General features: G+C 50.6%; 1 protein-coding gene across 3 annotated transcripts in view; it reads left to right on the plus strand.

Annotated features, from left to right (window-relative positions):
- The window catches only part of Prkcb (protein kinase C beta), a 303,273-nt gene that overhangs the window by 270,891 nt on the left and 15,207 nt on the right, over nucleotides 1-17,175 (plus strand). For all 3 annotated transcript variants that reach the window (XM_046454415.2, XM_046454414.2, XM_058582629.1), the window contains 2 exons: nucleotides 98-205; nucleotides 5,309-5,449. In XM_046454415.2, the coding sequence (XP_046310371.1) occupies nucleotides 98-205; nucleotides 5,309-5,449 (249 nt within the window). The remainder of the gene's footprint in view (nucleotides 1-97; nucleotides 206-5,308; nucleotides 5,450-17,175) is intronic.

Here is a 17,175-nt window from a genome sequence, read left to right on the forward strand (position 1 = left end):
TCACCGGGGGCCCAGGGAGGAGGACCTGCTGTTTGGGAGAAGCTGGGGGAGGGGGCAGGCGGGGGATCCCTTTCCCACCCGGCCCTCTGCCCCACAGGCACCGTTCGAAGGGGAGGATGAGGACGAACTTTTCCAATCCATCATGGAGCACAATGTGGCCTATCCAAAGTCTATGTCCAAGGAAGCTGTGGCCATCTGCAAAGGGGTGAGTAGGGCCCTTCAAGCCCGTGGCCGGGACATCACCTACCAGGATGCAGGATGTGCCCTGCTAGAGGGGACCAGCAACCAAACCCTCCCCCTCTCTTCCCTAGCCAATCAGAGAGCCCTGGAGAGGAGTTGCTACCTCCCAGAGGAAAGAGAGCTCACCCTTATTTGCACAAAGCTCTAGAGAGGAGGGCCTGTCATGGCGTCTTGCTGATGAGCAGCCTCCAGCCCCCAGCCCCCAGCCCCCAGCCCAGCACAAGGGATGCTTCACGAATGAATGAACAAGGGGGCAGTACTGTGAATAGCTGGGACCCAGGAGAGGCATGGCTAGGTGTCCCTTGCCCTGCTCTGCTGCATGTGTGCTTAGTTAATACTCAGAGCGTGTCCCAAGAAAACACCAAGCAGTATTGAATTGAAGGGATCCTATAGAAAAGCTGACCCCAATCCAGTGTCCCCAAGTCCCCATTCTCCCTCCAACTCCCAGCATACAAAGAGCAGGCACAGCTAAACACCTGCTGCTTATGCCGATTGCACCTGTGACCAAAGCAAGGTGCAGATTTCCAGATAAGGATCCTCTGGACTCAGACATGCTCCTGGTGATGGGTGTGAGACACTAGAGATGAGTGGTCCTCTCCTTTGGAGCCATCAGTGACCTGAAGTGACTTTTCAGAATGCAAGGGCTCAGCCTCCCACCCCCCCCCGAGATTAATTCTGTGTATTTACAATATTTCGCCAAATTCCCACAAGGCTCGAAAACCACCCCCTTTCAACACATCCAAAAGAAATAGTTTTTCAACTCTGATGGGAGTGCAAAAGTGATACCATGAGAACCTCAGAAAATATGGCCCAAGGATGTTGCCTTTGAAAAGAGTTTGTGGATGGGCGCGGGGACGCACGCCTGTCATCCCAGAGGCTCGGGAGGCTGAGGCAGGAGGATGGCAAGTTCAAAGCCAGCCTCAGCAGCAGCGAGGTCCTAAGCAACTCAGTGAGACCCTGTCTCTAAATAAAATACAAAATAGGGCTGGGGCTGGGGCTCAGTGGGCAAGTGCCCCTGAGTTCAATTCCCAGTACCCATCTGCTAAAATAGAGTTCTCCCACCCACGGGTGCCAACGAGTTCTCCAGGTTAGACCCCGGCTCCGCCCCACGGTGGGCTCCCATCTGCAGGTCTGAAGGCAGCAGGCCTGTGCCCCTAGATCTTGGCAATGCCCTACCCAGCCCTGCTCTTCCTGACCCCCGTAAGAGCCAGCCCTGGTGAAGGACAGTTGGAACAATCAGCCAGATCCGCCTGAGGCTTGGCTCAGACTGTCACAGCGGGGCCAGCCTCTAGCCCAAGAGCACCTTGACTGTCGCACCTGCATTCCCCGCTGGTGAATCTCCTGAGCCCTGTGTTTCAGCCACAGGTTAAGGTGCAAACATGCCTGGGGGAGCCACGGGGTGTCTCCAACACCCCTAAAGTGAATTGGTTGAAAACATCTTCTTTGAGGGTATGGGCAGGGACCGGAAAAAAATGAGGGGCAGGGAGGAGACCCAGGGTTCATGAAGAGCTTCAGCAAAGCCCATGGACTTTTGATGGCACAGCCCAAGGCTGGTGAGACCACTGTAGTCTTTCTACTGGGGCCGTAGTGAAAGGAACCAGAGACTGGGCTTTCCTGGTTTAGTAATTCCCAGCATTTAGAATAAGAAGATTTCTAGCTTCTCTCTTTTAAAATTTTTTTCTGTAGTTGTAGATGGACAGAATACCTTTATTTTGTTTATTTTTATGTGGTGCTGAGGATCGAACCCAGTGCCTCACGCGTGTTAGGCGAGCGCTCTACCACTGAGCTACAGCCCCAGCCCTTTCTAGCTTCTCTTAAAAAAAAAAAAAAATCAGATCTTGTCACGTTGGCCCGTCATGCCTGCAAAGCCTCATTCAGCTGGATCGGAAACCACTACTTCCTTTCTAACCCGACACGCCTCCTCCAATTTGCAAAAACCCCATTTGGCCCAGTTCTCTGGGTTCAAATCCAGGTCCAGGCATTATTAACCTAATGAGTTGTTTGACCTGCTTTGTGGATGGAGGATAACCGCAGCACCCCATGTAGAGTTCTTTGATGATGGAATGAGTTCATACCTGCAAATCACTGAGACCAGAGCCGAGCAAGCACTCTGTCCCATTCTTACTGTGACTAATGCTGGCACCATGACCAGCCCGGCTCCTCTTGGCATTGAGTTGGCCTCCCCCGAAAGAAGACTTTGACCATGTGGGGATTTGGGAGATGAAGAGACCTTTTGCAAATCCTTATGCTCTCACTCTTCAGGTGCACGGTCTGGAGCAAATTCGTTTGTGTCTCTCGGGGCCTGTGTCTCTTTATTTGTAAAAATGGGATGAAAGTCCTCACTGAACAGAGATTTGGGGAGCGTTCAGTGAGGTCAGGTAACAGGAAGCTCCTCGTGTGGTACCGGCACAGAGTAGGTGCTCAATGCGTGCTCAGGGGCTTCCCCTTCCCAAGCCTGCCCTGCCAGGACGGCTGGGGGGTTCTAAGTGGGTCATGGAGGAGAGAGAATTTTCCAGGTCAGCTGCATTCAGCTTCAGCTCCAATTAGCAGTGTCCCTGCTAGAGCAGTTTCCTATTAATTCAGGACCCATAACCTTCAGGATTAACCGGTGGTGACTTTCTGGCTGTTGGGTTTGGGGACCTCTCTGAGTCGAGTGGGCCGGGTCCAAAGCTGGCTCTTTCTTCAAGGTCGATGCTCTGGAGCAGGGGAGGTGCTCAAGTGAACGGCCCCACGCTTCCTCCTGAACAGGGACCCCGGGGACGTGTCTGGGAGGTGATCAGAGAAGGGAACAGTGATTAAATCCGGCTGTCTACACGGCTTCAGGCGCATCCAAGCAGAGTCCAGGAAGTGGGCAGAGACCTTGAGTTAGAGCTCGATGTGTCTAGAGTGGCATTTCTTCACTGGGCGTCTGTCCCCCCTGCTTATCACTGAGCAAAGCCGAGGCCTCTGAAAACAGTTGAAGTGTGTCCATTCTACGTCCAGCTCCTGACAGGCCCTACTTTCTGCCATCAAAAAAAAGAAAGAAAGAAAATGAGTTGAACTTTGCTCAGATTGCCACGCCCACTTCCAACAAGCTTAAAACAGACAGACACCCAGGCTGGGCGCCTGTCGCCTGTCGGAGTGGAAACAATCAGAGACTGATTACACTGAGCCGCGGGAACTCTAGGTCAGGCAGTTCTGTTCAAACCCCGACCCAGCTCCTTGGCTGTGTGACCTCAGGCAAATGACATGACTTCTCTGGAACCAGTACCTGAGTATCTGGGAAAAGGGGGGAGATAGTTGCCAAAACCTCAGAATGTTATTGTAAAGATTAAAGAGAGATAAATAATAGCTGGGAAACATTTAGCTCAGACACAGGATATGCTCAGGACCTAGAAGCTGTTATTGCTATTATCAAGGCTCCCAAGGCCCCTTAGCTCTTTCTTCCCATTTGAATTCTACACAAAATTCAAGACTTGGCTCAATTTGCTCTCCCTCCATCAACCTTCCCTGACTCAGCCAGACCACAAATATCCCTGAGAAACCACATGCAAAGCATACCCCCTACCGAGTGTTTTATTTTATTTATTTTACTTTATTTTGGGTACTAGGGATTGAGCCCTGGGGCATTTAACCAGAGCCACATCCCCAGCCCTTTTTATTTTTTATTTTGAGACAAGGTCTCACTGAGTTGCTCAGGGCCTTGCTAAGTTGCTGAGGCTGGCCTCAAACTTGCAATCCTCCTGCCTCAGCCTCCCAGGTGTGTACCACTGCGCCCAGCTCGCTCATTGTTCTTTAAAGCCCCAGTTTTGGAGCTAAGCAGAGGTGGAATCCAATCTCTCATAGCTGGCTGGGTGTCTACTGCCTGGTCAATCAGATGGGGCGTAGTGTACCCCCTTCATGGTGTTATGGTGATAATCAGGTAAGGTCACGCCTATCAATACAAGAAGTAGTTTAGGACATCAACGTCAATTACGTTCCATCCTGGAAGGTAAAGAAGATACAGAAAGTGTGTGCCTGTGTATGTGACCACTGATTAGCTCATGAGCAGCAAATGGGCACTGTAAGCTGCCTAGGTGTGAGTTTCTGGTTCATTCCTTTCCTGTAATCAGCCAGCGCTGAGCAAAATGTCTGGGGTCAGCTCAACGTTGGGAAGTTTCTTGGGCTCGTGTGTTCTGGTTGCTTTGGCTTCCTCTCTCGGTGCCTCCCGTCAGGATTTTCTTTCTTTTTTAAATCATCAACCTGTCCATCTTTCCTCTCTGAGCATTTGCTGAAGTCCTGAGATCAAGAGATATTCTCTTGCCTCTTTGGGTTCATTTGTAGGAGGAAGGCTGTGTGGTTTCATCTCAGAGCATCTATTCATCTTGTTATTTAGCACTGGCTCAGAGACCCAAAGATGGAGAGTTTTGATAATTAAGTAATTTAAACAGAACACCAAAGAAACCTCAGCAGAGTTTAGTATAATGTGTGATCCGGGGGAATGAGCTGGGCTAGGTTTTGACTGTTTAATGAGTTTTCTGAAAGTAATTACTTGAAGCTTGGGTCCATTTGACTAATATATATATATGTATATATATATATTTTCCTGTTTTGTCATTTCCACAAGTGCTTTACTGAGAAAAGCAAATAGTTTCTGAATGAATGTGTCCTTGGCCTTGGTCAAAGGTCAGTTTTCTCCTGGTTGGGAGGAGGGGAGCTAGAAGATATTGAAACTGTTCTCAGTAGATGTACCAATAACTGCAGAAAACTCATTCTTGGACCAGAATGGATCCTGGGACATTTCTAACTTCAAGTTCAGGGCCAGATTCATGCTTTGGTTTGATTAGCCATAAGGGATCTTGCTCTTGGGTGAGCAGCATCAGGCGCTGTATTGGGGTCCTCTCCCATGAAGACCTGGTTAAGAAATTATTGCCGGAATGAAAAGGAATATAAATGAATAAATAAATATCCTGAGATTCTTCATGGTGCTTTCTTTCCAAAGTCATTGGAATAATAATTTCTGCGGGTCTCACATTTCCTTCTCTAAAGTTCATTCAACTTTTTTTTTTTTTTTTGCTTTTTTGTTTTGTTTTGTTTTTTTCTCTTGAAGCTGATGACCAAACACCCAGGCAAACGTCTGGGTTGTGGCCCTGAAGGGGAACGTGACATCAAAGAGCATGCATTTTTCCGGTATATTGATTGGGAGAAACTTGAACGCAAGGAGATTCAGCCTCCGTATAAACCCAAAGCTGTAAGTAAAAGTGGTCTCTCTGGCTGTGCCCTCCTGCCCACTGCGCATGCGTTGAACGCTCACTGAGGGGTAGACGTCGAGGCACCTACCTGAACGTGTCTGCAGGTGCTCTCAGATTTATGCACCAAGTCACTGGGTGCCAGCACGGGCTTGGCCACTCCCTGGCACAGCCCACCTTCTGCACATAGCAGGAAAAACAATTGCTATTGAGTTTCTGTTGTATTGATTCAATTATTGTAACTGTCTTAGCAGATAACTTTGGGGGACCGGTTCTTTGGTGAGCAGAATTCAGATCTATTTTTTGGACGGTGACAAAGAATCTAACCCCCCCCCTTCTTTCTTTGGTTCAATGGTGCCATTTTCCCTTCATACGGACACGGAAAAGGTCATGTTGTTTATCTCAACAGTATTTACATCTAATTCTGCAACCTGCACTGGTTCCTCTGGGTGAGTAAGAGGCGTTCACCAGGAAGAGCTGTGTAAGAGGAGGCTGAGCAGCTCGGCTACATAAGCTGTAGGCCCCCAGCAGGCTCCTGTGCAGATAATTCTTCTGATGCAAGAATGAATGTGTCACATTCCTCCTGGTTGTGTCCCCAGGGGATGGTTTTCCTCCCCAGGACCCAGCAGGAAGTACACCCCAGCATCAGGGAGGAGGAGTCCTGCACCTGAATTAATCAAAACTGCGGTTCTCCTGGGAGGATATTTCTTTGTTAAACGAAGTCAAGCGAGGCCTGGTGACCTTATTACAGGTTGTAAAACCACTGGCTGAGGCTGAGGAGGGAGCATAAATATTGTCATTAAACCCAGAGCTGTAAGGGTCTCGGTGTTAAGAGGAAGGTGATAATGACAGCCATTTTGATACTATAATTGTTAATTTCTTGAGCACTTATTACATGCCAGGCACCCCTTGATGAGCTGCTCCTGGGGCATCTAATTAAATCCTCACGGCAGCCAGCCTACCCGGGGGAGGTGCCATTGTTCCATGTGGCGGAAGGGGAAATGGAGACTCAGAGAGGTTAATGGGCACTCAGCCGGTGTGTGACTAAGGGAAAGCACAGACCCTGGACGTGGTGATTCCGTTGGAGGCTTCCCAGAATGCCTGGGGGCAGGGGAGGGTAGCGGAACAAAGTCTCCCAGGTCTAGTGCTGACCCGTCCCTCCGTTCCAAATGGTTAGAATCACAGCTCTACAGCTTCCTTGCAAAACCCTGGACACCTCTGCGGGCGCAGATGTCAGGAAGGCAGGTCTGTAAGAATCAGTGGTCCCCTTCTGTGGCTCTTCTGACTGTTGGAGACTCTCTATCGATACCTAATCAGCCCTGCCCCTTTCCACACACACACAACTGCAGCAAGATCTCCTCTCTCTCTAGAGTATCCTCCAGACGTTCGCAGATGTTTGCTTAGGCTCTCGAATCCTGGACATCCAGGCCAAATCTTGTCCCCCTCAGCCCGTAAGCATGTCCCGTGTGACCTCACTTCCAGGTGCCTGTGGTTCTCTAGGTCATCAACGTCCAACTTAAAGTACAGACACAGGGTTCGGCACCATGTTCCTAATAGCGTCTGACCCTCAGTGAATACAGTGAGTTGGTTCCTTGGTGATTCTAGGGCTGGTGAACTTGGGCAGGTGAGTTTCCCTCTCTGGTCCACTGTACTGTAGCTACAAATGATTACAGGAGGCTGAGGAGGCACAAAGCCCTCCGGACCTGCCACGTTAGTGATGTTACCCAGGGATTAATGACTGGGGTGCAGGGGTTTTGAGGGCAGGTCAATTGGGTCCTGCTGATGTTGTTCCCTAGGGTAATGTCTGTGTGCCCACTGGGGGGGGGGTTGAGGACACCCCTGCAGGGTCCTCAGCAGATTCATCACTTTCACTAAACCATTAGGAGAAAGACCAAAAGGTGACTTTGTGAACCCTGGACCCTTGGGTCAGGAAACTGGCCTCTCCAACATGGGACACATTTGGTTTCTTTGTGGCCCTACTTACCGGGTCTCAAAATGTGGACTCCTTCCCTTCCTCACTTGGCCACAGGTAAGATGCCAGTGTTCCCCTCAGGGGACATGGGGGCTCATGTTGTAGACTAGTGGTTTTCAAAGGGTGTTCCCTGGGCCAGCAGCATCTTGTCACCTGGAAGGAATTCGAAGAATCGGAAACTCTGGGAGGGGCGGGGATTCTGTGCTCCGGGTTCTGTGCTCCCGGAGCCCAGCAGGTGATTAGCTGCATGAAGGTGATAACGACAGCTATTTTGATACTAGAATTGTTAATTTCTTGAGCACTTATTTAGTGCCAGGCACCCCATGATGAGCTGCCCCCTATTATGTGCTCCAGCCTCAGAAGCCCTGCAGGTGGTCAGCAGGGGAGGCTCGGGCAGGGACGCAGGGCAGGGCCAGAGCAAGGCGGTGGGCAGAAGAAACTCACCAAATGGAGGCGCACGAGGTCTCTTTCCAGTCTGGAAATAGGGTGATGAGTTCCAGGATGGGAGGCTCAGAGCGGCTCTGCTTCTAAGTTCCCCTGAGAAGCTGGGAATCAGGGGTCAGAGGAAATCTCACTGTTTCTTAATATATCAGCAACACCTGCTTAAAGATTAAACATAGTTGAGGGTGAAGGGAACACATCCAGGACCCATAGGTGGCCAGGGGATGGCTGGTTTGTCATCTCTGGGTTTGTGATGTCTCACATCAGGGTTATGTTTAGCCAGTTCCTGTTCCCGCTGGGTATTGATGGCCAGAGTTCACCCCGTCTGAAGATATACTGTGACTCTCCCTGCCCGGGGATAATAGATATGACAGGTCTGGCTCGTCCCTGGCTCACAGGAGGTGCTTGTGCAAAGGGGGTTGTGGTCAGTAGCCATTGATCTTCAACCGTGCTGCCTTGGATATTTCCAGCTGACCAGTGTCATAAATTCCCTCCTGTGCGTTAACAATGACTTTCAAAATACAGTGGCCAGGACTGAGCTGTGTTCTTCAAAATATTCTGCCAGGCGTGGTGGTTCACACCTGTCATCCAAGTGGCTCCGGAGGCCGAGGCAGGAGGATCGAGAGTTCAAAGCCAGCCTCAGCAATTTAGCAAGGCCCTAAGCAACTCAATGAGACCCTGCCTCTAAATAAAATATAAAAAGGGGGTGGGGATGTGGCTCAGGGGATAAGTGCCTATGGGTTCAATCACTGGCACCAAAAAAAAAAAAAATCACTGGTTGTAAAAGGGAAGCAGGTGCTGCCCTTGATCCACTCCGACTGAATTAGAAATACAGCCATCCCTTACTAGTCAGGGAAGATGGGTTTCAGGATCCTTTGCAGGAACCGAAATCCATGGATACTCTGTATCTATGTCCCTTCTGTAAATTGGCAGAGAATTTGCATATAACCCATGCGCATCTTCCCGTGGACTTTAAATCATCTCTAGATGACTTATAATACCCAATAAATGCAAATGCTATGTAAATACTTGTTCTGCTACATTGTTTGGGGAATAGCAACAAGGAAAAAAAAACCATCTGTACATATTTATTACAGATGCAACTTTTTAAAAATCATTTTTGACCCACAGTTGGTTGACTCCAAGGAACCTGTGGGTCCCGAGGGCTGGTTGTCATGATAATGGCTACACACACCCGCCCCCCCCACTTCTCGCCACCTGTTCATGTCCCCTGTGCACTGCACGAGAGGGTCTTATGGCTCCGCCCCCAACCCAGGATTTTACATTTCCCCTTCCCCATCCTTTCTTATCCGCCTGCCCCTTCCGAAAGGCCTCTGGTGGGTGTGTGCAGAGTTCCGTGTGCCTGTGGGACACTGGAAGGCATGCGAGTGTCTGTCAAGGTTCCTGATTCATGCATGCCGTTAAGTCAAGTGTGGGAGACAGAAAACAGGGAGCAGTAACAGAGGATTATATTCAAACATCATTGAAGGGTGCTATTATTGGAGGTTCATTAAAATCACTCTAAATGGGTTTTTCAAGTTGCTCTCAGTGCCATCTTTTATTGAAGCAAAGAGCTGTTTGCAGAGTATTGTTTGAAACTGCACTGAAAGACACTAGCTTTGGTGTATTGTTGTAGGGTGCAAAGTCATTGTTCTTTTCAAGGGGAGCTACTATGGATTGAACTCAGGAGCACTCGACCACTGAACCACATTCCCAGCCCTTTTCTATATCTTATTTAGAGACAGGGTTTCATTGAGTTGCTTAGGGCCTCACCAAGTTGCTGAAGCCGGCTTTGAACTCTCGATCCTCCTGCCTCAGCCTCCCGAGCCACTGGGATGACAGGTGTGCACCACTGAGCTTGGCTCAAAGTAATTGTTTTTAAAACGTGATCTGCTTGTGTCTGTCTCTTGCTTAAAGCCTGCCCTGATGGCTTTCTGGTACCCCAGGATAATATCCATTGCTCCTTATTATCTATGGCTTTTGAAGTCTTCCAAGACTAGGTTTCTCTCCCCTCTGTGACTTTAAGCTTCCAAGAAGCAGCACCCCTAGGTCTCTTTCAATTCCTCCAACACCCAGCGCCTTCTCTTTCCTTGTTGGGCTTTGTTTGTGCAGGGCCATCTGCCTGGGGTGCCCGGAACCCCTTCCCATGCTCCCCTCCTCCCCCTCCAGCCAGCCTGCTGGTTCCTCATCAGATCAGTAGAACATCACCTCCCCCCACCCCGCCCCCCGGGGACTTCCTGATCCCGAGGAGGATCCTCTGTCTGCACCCACCTCCGTGTTGCAGAGTGTGGTCCATAGAGCCCCGTCTTGTCTAGACTCTGGATCGTGACTTTTTCAGTGTCGAATCCCACTGCCTAGTGGGAGGGTTAGCGCGTGTGGCCGCTGGAGAATTTTTATCAAATGAATGGACGTCTGTAAAACAGGCCACCGTAAGACGCGGAGCCAGGGAGCCCAGTGGTTCTTGAGAGCGAGATTAGCATGCAGGCTGTTCTGCTGACGTACAGCAGGGTGTCTCCAAGAAATTGGTTGTTGTGTGTGTTGCTTCCCTATTTCCAAAGGGCTGTGATTTGGCTGCCGAATGGCACACAGTGGCGGCCACCTGTGGTCATGCTGTGTGCTCTGGGTAGAGCAGCTGAGGAAGCGGCTGAAGATGCAGGCATCACACCGAATCCCTGGCCTCCTCAGGGTTCTGCAGCCCATCCGGGCACGGGCTGGCCTGTGCTCCAGGTGCCACGATGCAGCAGCCTGTCAGAGCTTCTTAAACCACCGTGCCTGCAGGAGGCACTTGAATTTATACTGACTCTGGTTCAGCTGGTCTGCAGGGAGCCCTGAGACCAGCTGAACCAGAATCAGGGATAGAGTTTGGGCGAGCCAGGAGGGGGAAGAGGGCTGTTTTAAATAAGGTGGGTGGAAAATGTCACTGAGGAAGTAACATTTTAGCAAATATAGGAAGAAGGTAAGTGAGAGAGGAAGCCGTGTATCTATCTAGGGGTGGTGTTGGGGGGGGGGGTTGAATGGTAGTAGCAGGTGCAAAGGACCTGAGGCAGGAGTTTGCCTGGCATGTTCAAGGGAGAGCCACGTGAGTGGGTGAGGGAGAGAGTAAAAGATGAGACCAGAGAGGCCATGGGAGGGGCAGATGGTGCGGAGCACTGGAAGATCTCGAGCAGAGAAATAACAGCCTGATAGCAGGTCTTAGAAGGATCCCTCTGACTGCACAAGGAGCGAGGGTGAAGTTAGAGAGACCAGTTATGAGGCTCTCGTAATAATCCACGCAACAGGTGGTGGGAACTTGGACAAGATGGAACCATTTGAGAGACCCCCCAGGGTGGGGGACTCAGTCACTAACTGTCTTTGAGGCGTGGAGGAACCGATGAACTTGAACCTCTTCCGACCACATAATTGCTCCTTCAGTAGAAAACCTGGAAGCCCAGAGCTCGATCCTCGGGGGGAACAGGATTCACTCATGAACCAGGCTGTCGGGAAACTCATGAGGCCCAGAGCCCCGTCCTGCAGGGCATAGGGCAGCTCTGTGCCCAGGGTTGTGTTTCCTCCTGTAAAAATGAAGGATGGGGTAGTCTAGGAGGTTTGGTGTTGAGGGCTGTGACCAGGGAGTGCCCCCAGTCTGGGAGACCCAGGGAGGAATTTTGCCTGGATGCAGCCGCTGGAGAGTCCATTGAAGCTCTGCCGTCCTGCAGGTCTGCAGAATGTGCAGCCTGTGCCGCTGTGACGTCGCTGTACAAGATGATATGCTGCTGTGTTTTCAGAAGGCCCGCTTGACGTGTCGATGGTGATCATGGATGATCATGAGTGGCCTCCGTGAAGTCCTGTCAGCCTCCCTCTGAAAGGCTCCTGGTAGTGTCCTAAGGCAGAGCTTGTTGTGGGAAACATCTAGGTGGGGGCTGGGGAGGCACCCCAGGATCAGCCCACCCAGTAGGCAGGGCACAGGACGAGTCCAAGAGGGAGGGAGCATTCAGCAGGCCACAAGGACTGAGTGCTCGAGTGCCACTTGGTGACCTGCCACTAGAAAACCTGTTACTCACCTCAAATAGGACCAATCTGATCTTGTTGTAAAATATGGCCACTCTGTGTCCATTCGCTCTGAGAAGTGGACACTCAGGAGAACGCCTTCCGTCCCTCCTTGCCCTGTCTCCTGAGCACCCACTCAGGCCCACGGAGACTCATGGGCATGCCCACTCCCTCCTTTCTCCTGTCCCCACCTGGGCGACAGGCCCCACACCTGTGCCACACGCTGATTCCAACCCCTTCTGCGCCGGGGACCTATTTAAATCTTTGCTTTCCAGGGGGCCCATTCGTTTTGAGGCCTCCGCACGTCAGGAGAGATTGGAAATCTTACAGGCTATGAAAGCACAAAGCCCCTCGTTCATTCTACTTCACCATTTGCCAAACGCACTCTTTGCGTCATTTGCCAAACACCGTGTAGGTTGCTGGCTCCGCTGCCCGTGGCCTCTGAGAGTCTCAGGGCTTCAGAAATGGACTCCTGCTCCCAGGACGTGGTCTCTTGGTGATTCTGTCATCCGGAGGCATTGTTTGTGTAGCTGAGGTCAGAAGCGTCAAGTCCTGCTGTAATGAGATTCAGTTCCGACCAGGTGACATTCTCCTCCGAACCTAATTGCCCTTTACACCGTGTGAGTACGTGTCTCTGTGCGCGTCTGAAGGTGTGTGTTTGATGTGCTGACATTTCTGAATTGAAGCCAGAGAGTATAACCTTTGTGTGTTTGCCATTAAAACTCCAAATTTCAGGCTCAAGAAAGGGATCTAAACTGGGACTCGATATGATTTATTCAAGCGTGGCACCCAACCGCCCGCCCTGTCCCAAAGTAGCAGAAACTCAAGAGAACAATACCTTCTTTGAAACATTGGGATCTAAAAGAATTCTCCTCAAACCCGTACCATTCAAACACATTAGGGAAAACGTTATTGACGTCTGTGCCAGACTCCGCTTTAAGTGCCTCTGGGCATTACCTCATTTAATTCCCACAGCTAAAGGACAAGAGGTGTCCATGACCATCACTTTACTCACAAGGAGACAGAGCTTGCAAAAGTGAGGCGTTGGCCCAACATCTAGAGGGTGGCCGTCAGGACTTGAACCCTGGATTCTTCCTGCACTGACTAGTATCTGTGGAAAGACTCTCAGAAGAACTTGGAAGCCCCGGGGAGCTCTGAGGTTGTGCTAATGCGGGCCAGCTCTGACAGCGCCATAAAATGGTGTTTAATCACAGAAAGAAGAGGGCATACTCTTACCATTCAAATGATCTGAAATCTATTATAAAATATGGCAGCCAACAAGTAGCGTTTTCACACCTTTTACAATTCACAGGCAGGATCGGAAAAGATGCAAAGCTCCCTTGTTCCCTAAGGCTGAGGGTGACAGACAGCAGACACTGACTAAGCTTTGGAAGTGGGGCAGGGCAGCCTCAGGAGACGTTGCCGCGAGGAGCACATGGTCCCCCGCTTAGTCTTAAAGGTTCCTTGGGGGCACCCAGAGGCTGGCGTTTGCAGAGATCTTAATAAAAATCCAAGGCTATTTTCATATACTGCTTACAAGTAGCCCAGAGTCATTCCAACCTGCAGCCTGGAAGCTGTCTGTCTGTCTCGTTCCATCGATCCATGGCCCTGCTCCAATGGGGAACCCATTTAAACGGCAGATCAAACCAGACTCTCTATGGGATGGTGAGAATTGGCTGGTTCCCAGGCCAAGTAAAGTTCCTAAATCACTCGCCAGGTGCATGACATTAAGCTGTCGTCTGAATTGAAATGGCGGAAGGAGAGTCACCCAGGGATGGGGAGCGTGAAGCCGTTAGGATGCACCTGGCCATAACAACTGGCCTATAACAGAAGTCAAGGATTGAGAGATGGGAAGCCCGGTTCAATCCTTCATTCTACAGACGAGCAAAGAGAGGCCCAAGGCTTGCTAAAGTGCCTTAACCCAGGGACTGTATGAGAACCAGGACCGGAAAGCCGGGCCTCCCCTTAGGGATTCAGGGCTTTCTGAATAACACCATTCACAGCTGTAACGTTTAGAATGAGTCAGGGGTGTTCTATTCAATTATTTACTTTTACTGGAAAGTAGAGCTCTGTTTTGCCGATCTCCTTGAATCCTGGCAAGTACCCCAGGAGGTAGGTGCTGTTATAACTTCCCCTGTACGTAGAAGGAAACAGGCTCAAAGAGTCTAAGTCACTGGCCCACAGTCACACAGCTAGGAAGTCCTAGGGCCAATTTAGAGTCCTGTTTCTTCACCTCAAAGCCTATCCTCTTGACCACTGTCATGATTCTTATGTATCGTAACTCGTCCGCAGGGGCGTAGGACGTAAAGTGGTTTTGCTCCGATCTTGAGTTTAGCTACTGTCTCGTCGGGTGGTTATCCATGGAGTCCAGCTTCTTGACTTCTGTGATGCCTATCATGATGTCCCAGATGCCCCTCATTGGTCAAAGGGCAGGAGAACTTGAGAAAAAGGAGCAAATGGGTCCAGGGAGACCGGATCAAGCAGAAAGGACGTGGGCTAAGAGTTAACTGGACCCAGGATTCAGCCCAGCTCTGCTGCTTAGCAGTTGAGTAAAGATGGGCGACAGGGACCCCCAGGAGCCTCCGCAGATGCTTCCAGACCTCAGCTGGAGCCTTTGCCTTCCCCGTCCGTCTCTCCCGAGTCTTCTGGACTCAGTTTGCAAACCTTCTCTGACCACTGAAGTTCCAGTCCCTTTGGTCTCAGCTGATAGCCCCATCTCCTCAGTCTCTGGGGAAATTGAGGCCTGGAGAGCCGTAGGAGGGTGGCCCTCAACTTCCTGCCCCTCTCTGCGTGGTCATCTCGACCTGCCTGACCTCCTTCCCTTTGGGTCCCTCCCTGTGTCCCCTAACATAAGACACGTCCTCCATCCTGGCTGGGCCCCATCCTCCCATCCCCGCTGAGCATCTTCCCGCCCAGCCTGTGTCCACACCATCTGTCCGTATTAACCCATCTCCCCGATGGTTGCAAATAGGCTGGCTTTTAAGGAAAAGAAAATGAGAGTGCAGATGTGGCTGGATCTGTGATCTCCAAAAGGGCCCCGGAAATCCTTTCCTCCCGCTCTCTGGGGGTTGCTTTCCTCTGCAGGGACTTTCTTCTTCATCCTTGAGGACTTTCGTGAACTCGCAGCAATGATGAACTGCTATCCCATAATCTCAACAACTTCCACCAAAAAAAATAAATAAATAAAATGCATGCTTTTTCTAAAATCCCAGCATCCTGGGACTGGGTCCTATTGGAAGACATTGGGGTCCTCTGTTCATCCTTAATTCCAGGGGGACGGACTGTGTTGGAGTCCCAGGCCTGGTCGCTGGACCCCTCAGCCCAGGGACTAGGTCTGTTCCTATCTAAAGCTGGCTTCTTGAGAGAGGAGAAGGGATGGGTCCTTTTATTACTAAAGAAGAGGTTACCCCTGCCGGGCAGAGGCACACAGCAGCTGTCTGCTCCGACTCCATCTTCTCCCTCTGAAAGATCCTTTCCCTCCCACCTGGGATCCCTCCTCCCTCCTGCAAAGCCCTCTGCTCTGTCCTATTTTGCATACAAACAATCTTTGGAAGGCCTTGCCCGCTCTGTTCTTTCCACCCAAAGACACTTCCTGTTTTTTTTCTGGGTTCCCGTGCAATCTGGCATCTGCTCCCACCGTTCCGTGGTCATTGCTCTCCGTGACTCATCATCGTCGACTTCAGCATGGCCTCCTCTCCTCGGGTTATGCTCTCTCTCTTGACCTCGCCACGTGATTGCCTGCTTTGATCTTGCCTCCTTTAAACAAAATGGGAAAAACTAAAATGCTCGAGCGGGATCCAAAGCAATGCAGTGAAATTCAGTCTTCCCTCTCCCTTGACCCCTCGCCAGCCTTCCTTGATGCTCCTCCCCAGAGCCACCGGCTGCAGCCAGGTTCTTGAGTGTCACCCTGGAGAGGATGTGCGTGAGCCCAGAAATACCCCCACATCACACGCAAGGGTGCTATGTTCTCCGTGCAGTTTCTGAACCTTGCTTGAGTCCTTTCTGTCTTGGCAATGATGCTGATCTCCACATCTAACTACTTCCTTCTTTAAACAGTCGACCTCTGGTGTCCCCGGGTTCCACATCCATGGATTCTACTAACCATGGATCAAAAGAAAAATTCCATCTACTGAACACGTACAGAGCATTCTTCCTGCCGCTATTCCCTAGACAATACAGCAGAACAACTACGTACCCCGTGTTTGCATTAGATCAGGTATTATAAGTGGTTCTGGGATGATTCAAAATATTCAGGAGGATGCAAATACTACACCCTTTATGTAACGGACCTCCGCATCCCTGGATTTGGGTATTTCAGGAGCCAAAAGATATTGCAAAGCAGCCGCCCTTGGATACCGAGGGATGGCTGTGTATCTGCCGGCTAAATTCAGAGTTCCTCCCTCCTTCTGAAGTCCCTCTCCTCCCTCATCTTTTGTGGCACTCTGCTTGCTGATTTTCCTTCCGACCTCTCCAGGCACTCCTGGTGACAATCTGGAGCGCTGAGTCCTGCCCATGACCCAGAGAGAGAGAAAGAACAAAGCTCCCTTCCTGTTTATTGGCAAGTACAGTTTCTCAAAAACAACCACCAAAGCCATCCCCAGCGGGATGTGAGAAGCCGCAGCTCGGAGGGGTTTGTCAATCTGCTTGACAGGTCTTTCTGGGGGGGTGGGGCTGCCGAAGCACCCCCCTGTTCCCAGCATGCATCTCTTCCTCCCACCCTCACCTCGGGGCTCAGGCTGACTTCCCCTTGCAGTTCCTTCCCTTATCCTGTCAGGCTCCTGGGCAGTTTTGAGTGGCAGAAGGACTCTCCTGGGTAGGTTGGGGTATGGCCGAGTCAGCAGGGGCCCTCCCCAGGCACAGCACAGCCACCCATCAGCCTTCATACCTGACGGGGTGGGCCAGCACTCAATGGTCGTTATCTCAGTAAGGGATGTGCATTTAAAAAACAAAACTTCAAAGTTTTGGTTACATTTTCAGTTATTTATTTATTTGTTTGTTTGTTTATTTGATACCGGGGATTGAACTCCGGGGCAATCAATCACTGAGCCACGTCCCCAGCCCTATTCTGTATTTTATTTAGAGACAGGGTCTCACTGAGTTGCTCAGGGCCTTGCTGTTGCTGAGGCTGGCTTTGAACTCACGATCCTCCTGCCTCAGCTTCCTGAGCTGCTAGGATGACAGGAGTGCGCCACCACACCTGGCTTATTTTTAATGTTCATTTATTTGTTCTGAACCAGACTGTGGTTTCATCTCTCAAGATGTTAAAAAATAACAACCCACAATTATTAA

The sequence above is a fragment of the Marmota monax genome, unplaced genomic scaffold, assembly GCF_021218885.2.
Source record: "Marmota monax isolate L192 unplaced genomic scaffold, Marmota_monax_Labrador192_F-V1.1 WCK01_AAM20220418_F8-fsc00086, whole genome shotgun sequence".
Lineage (NCBI taxonomy): Eukaryota > Metazoa > Chordata > Mammalia > Rodentia > Sciuridae > Marmota > Marmota monax.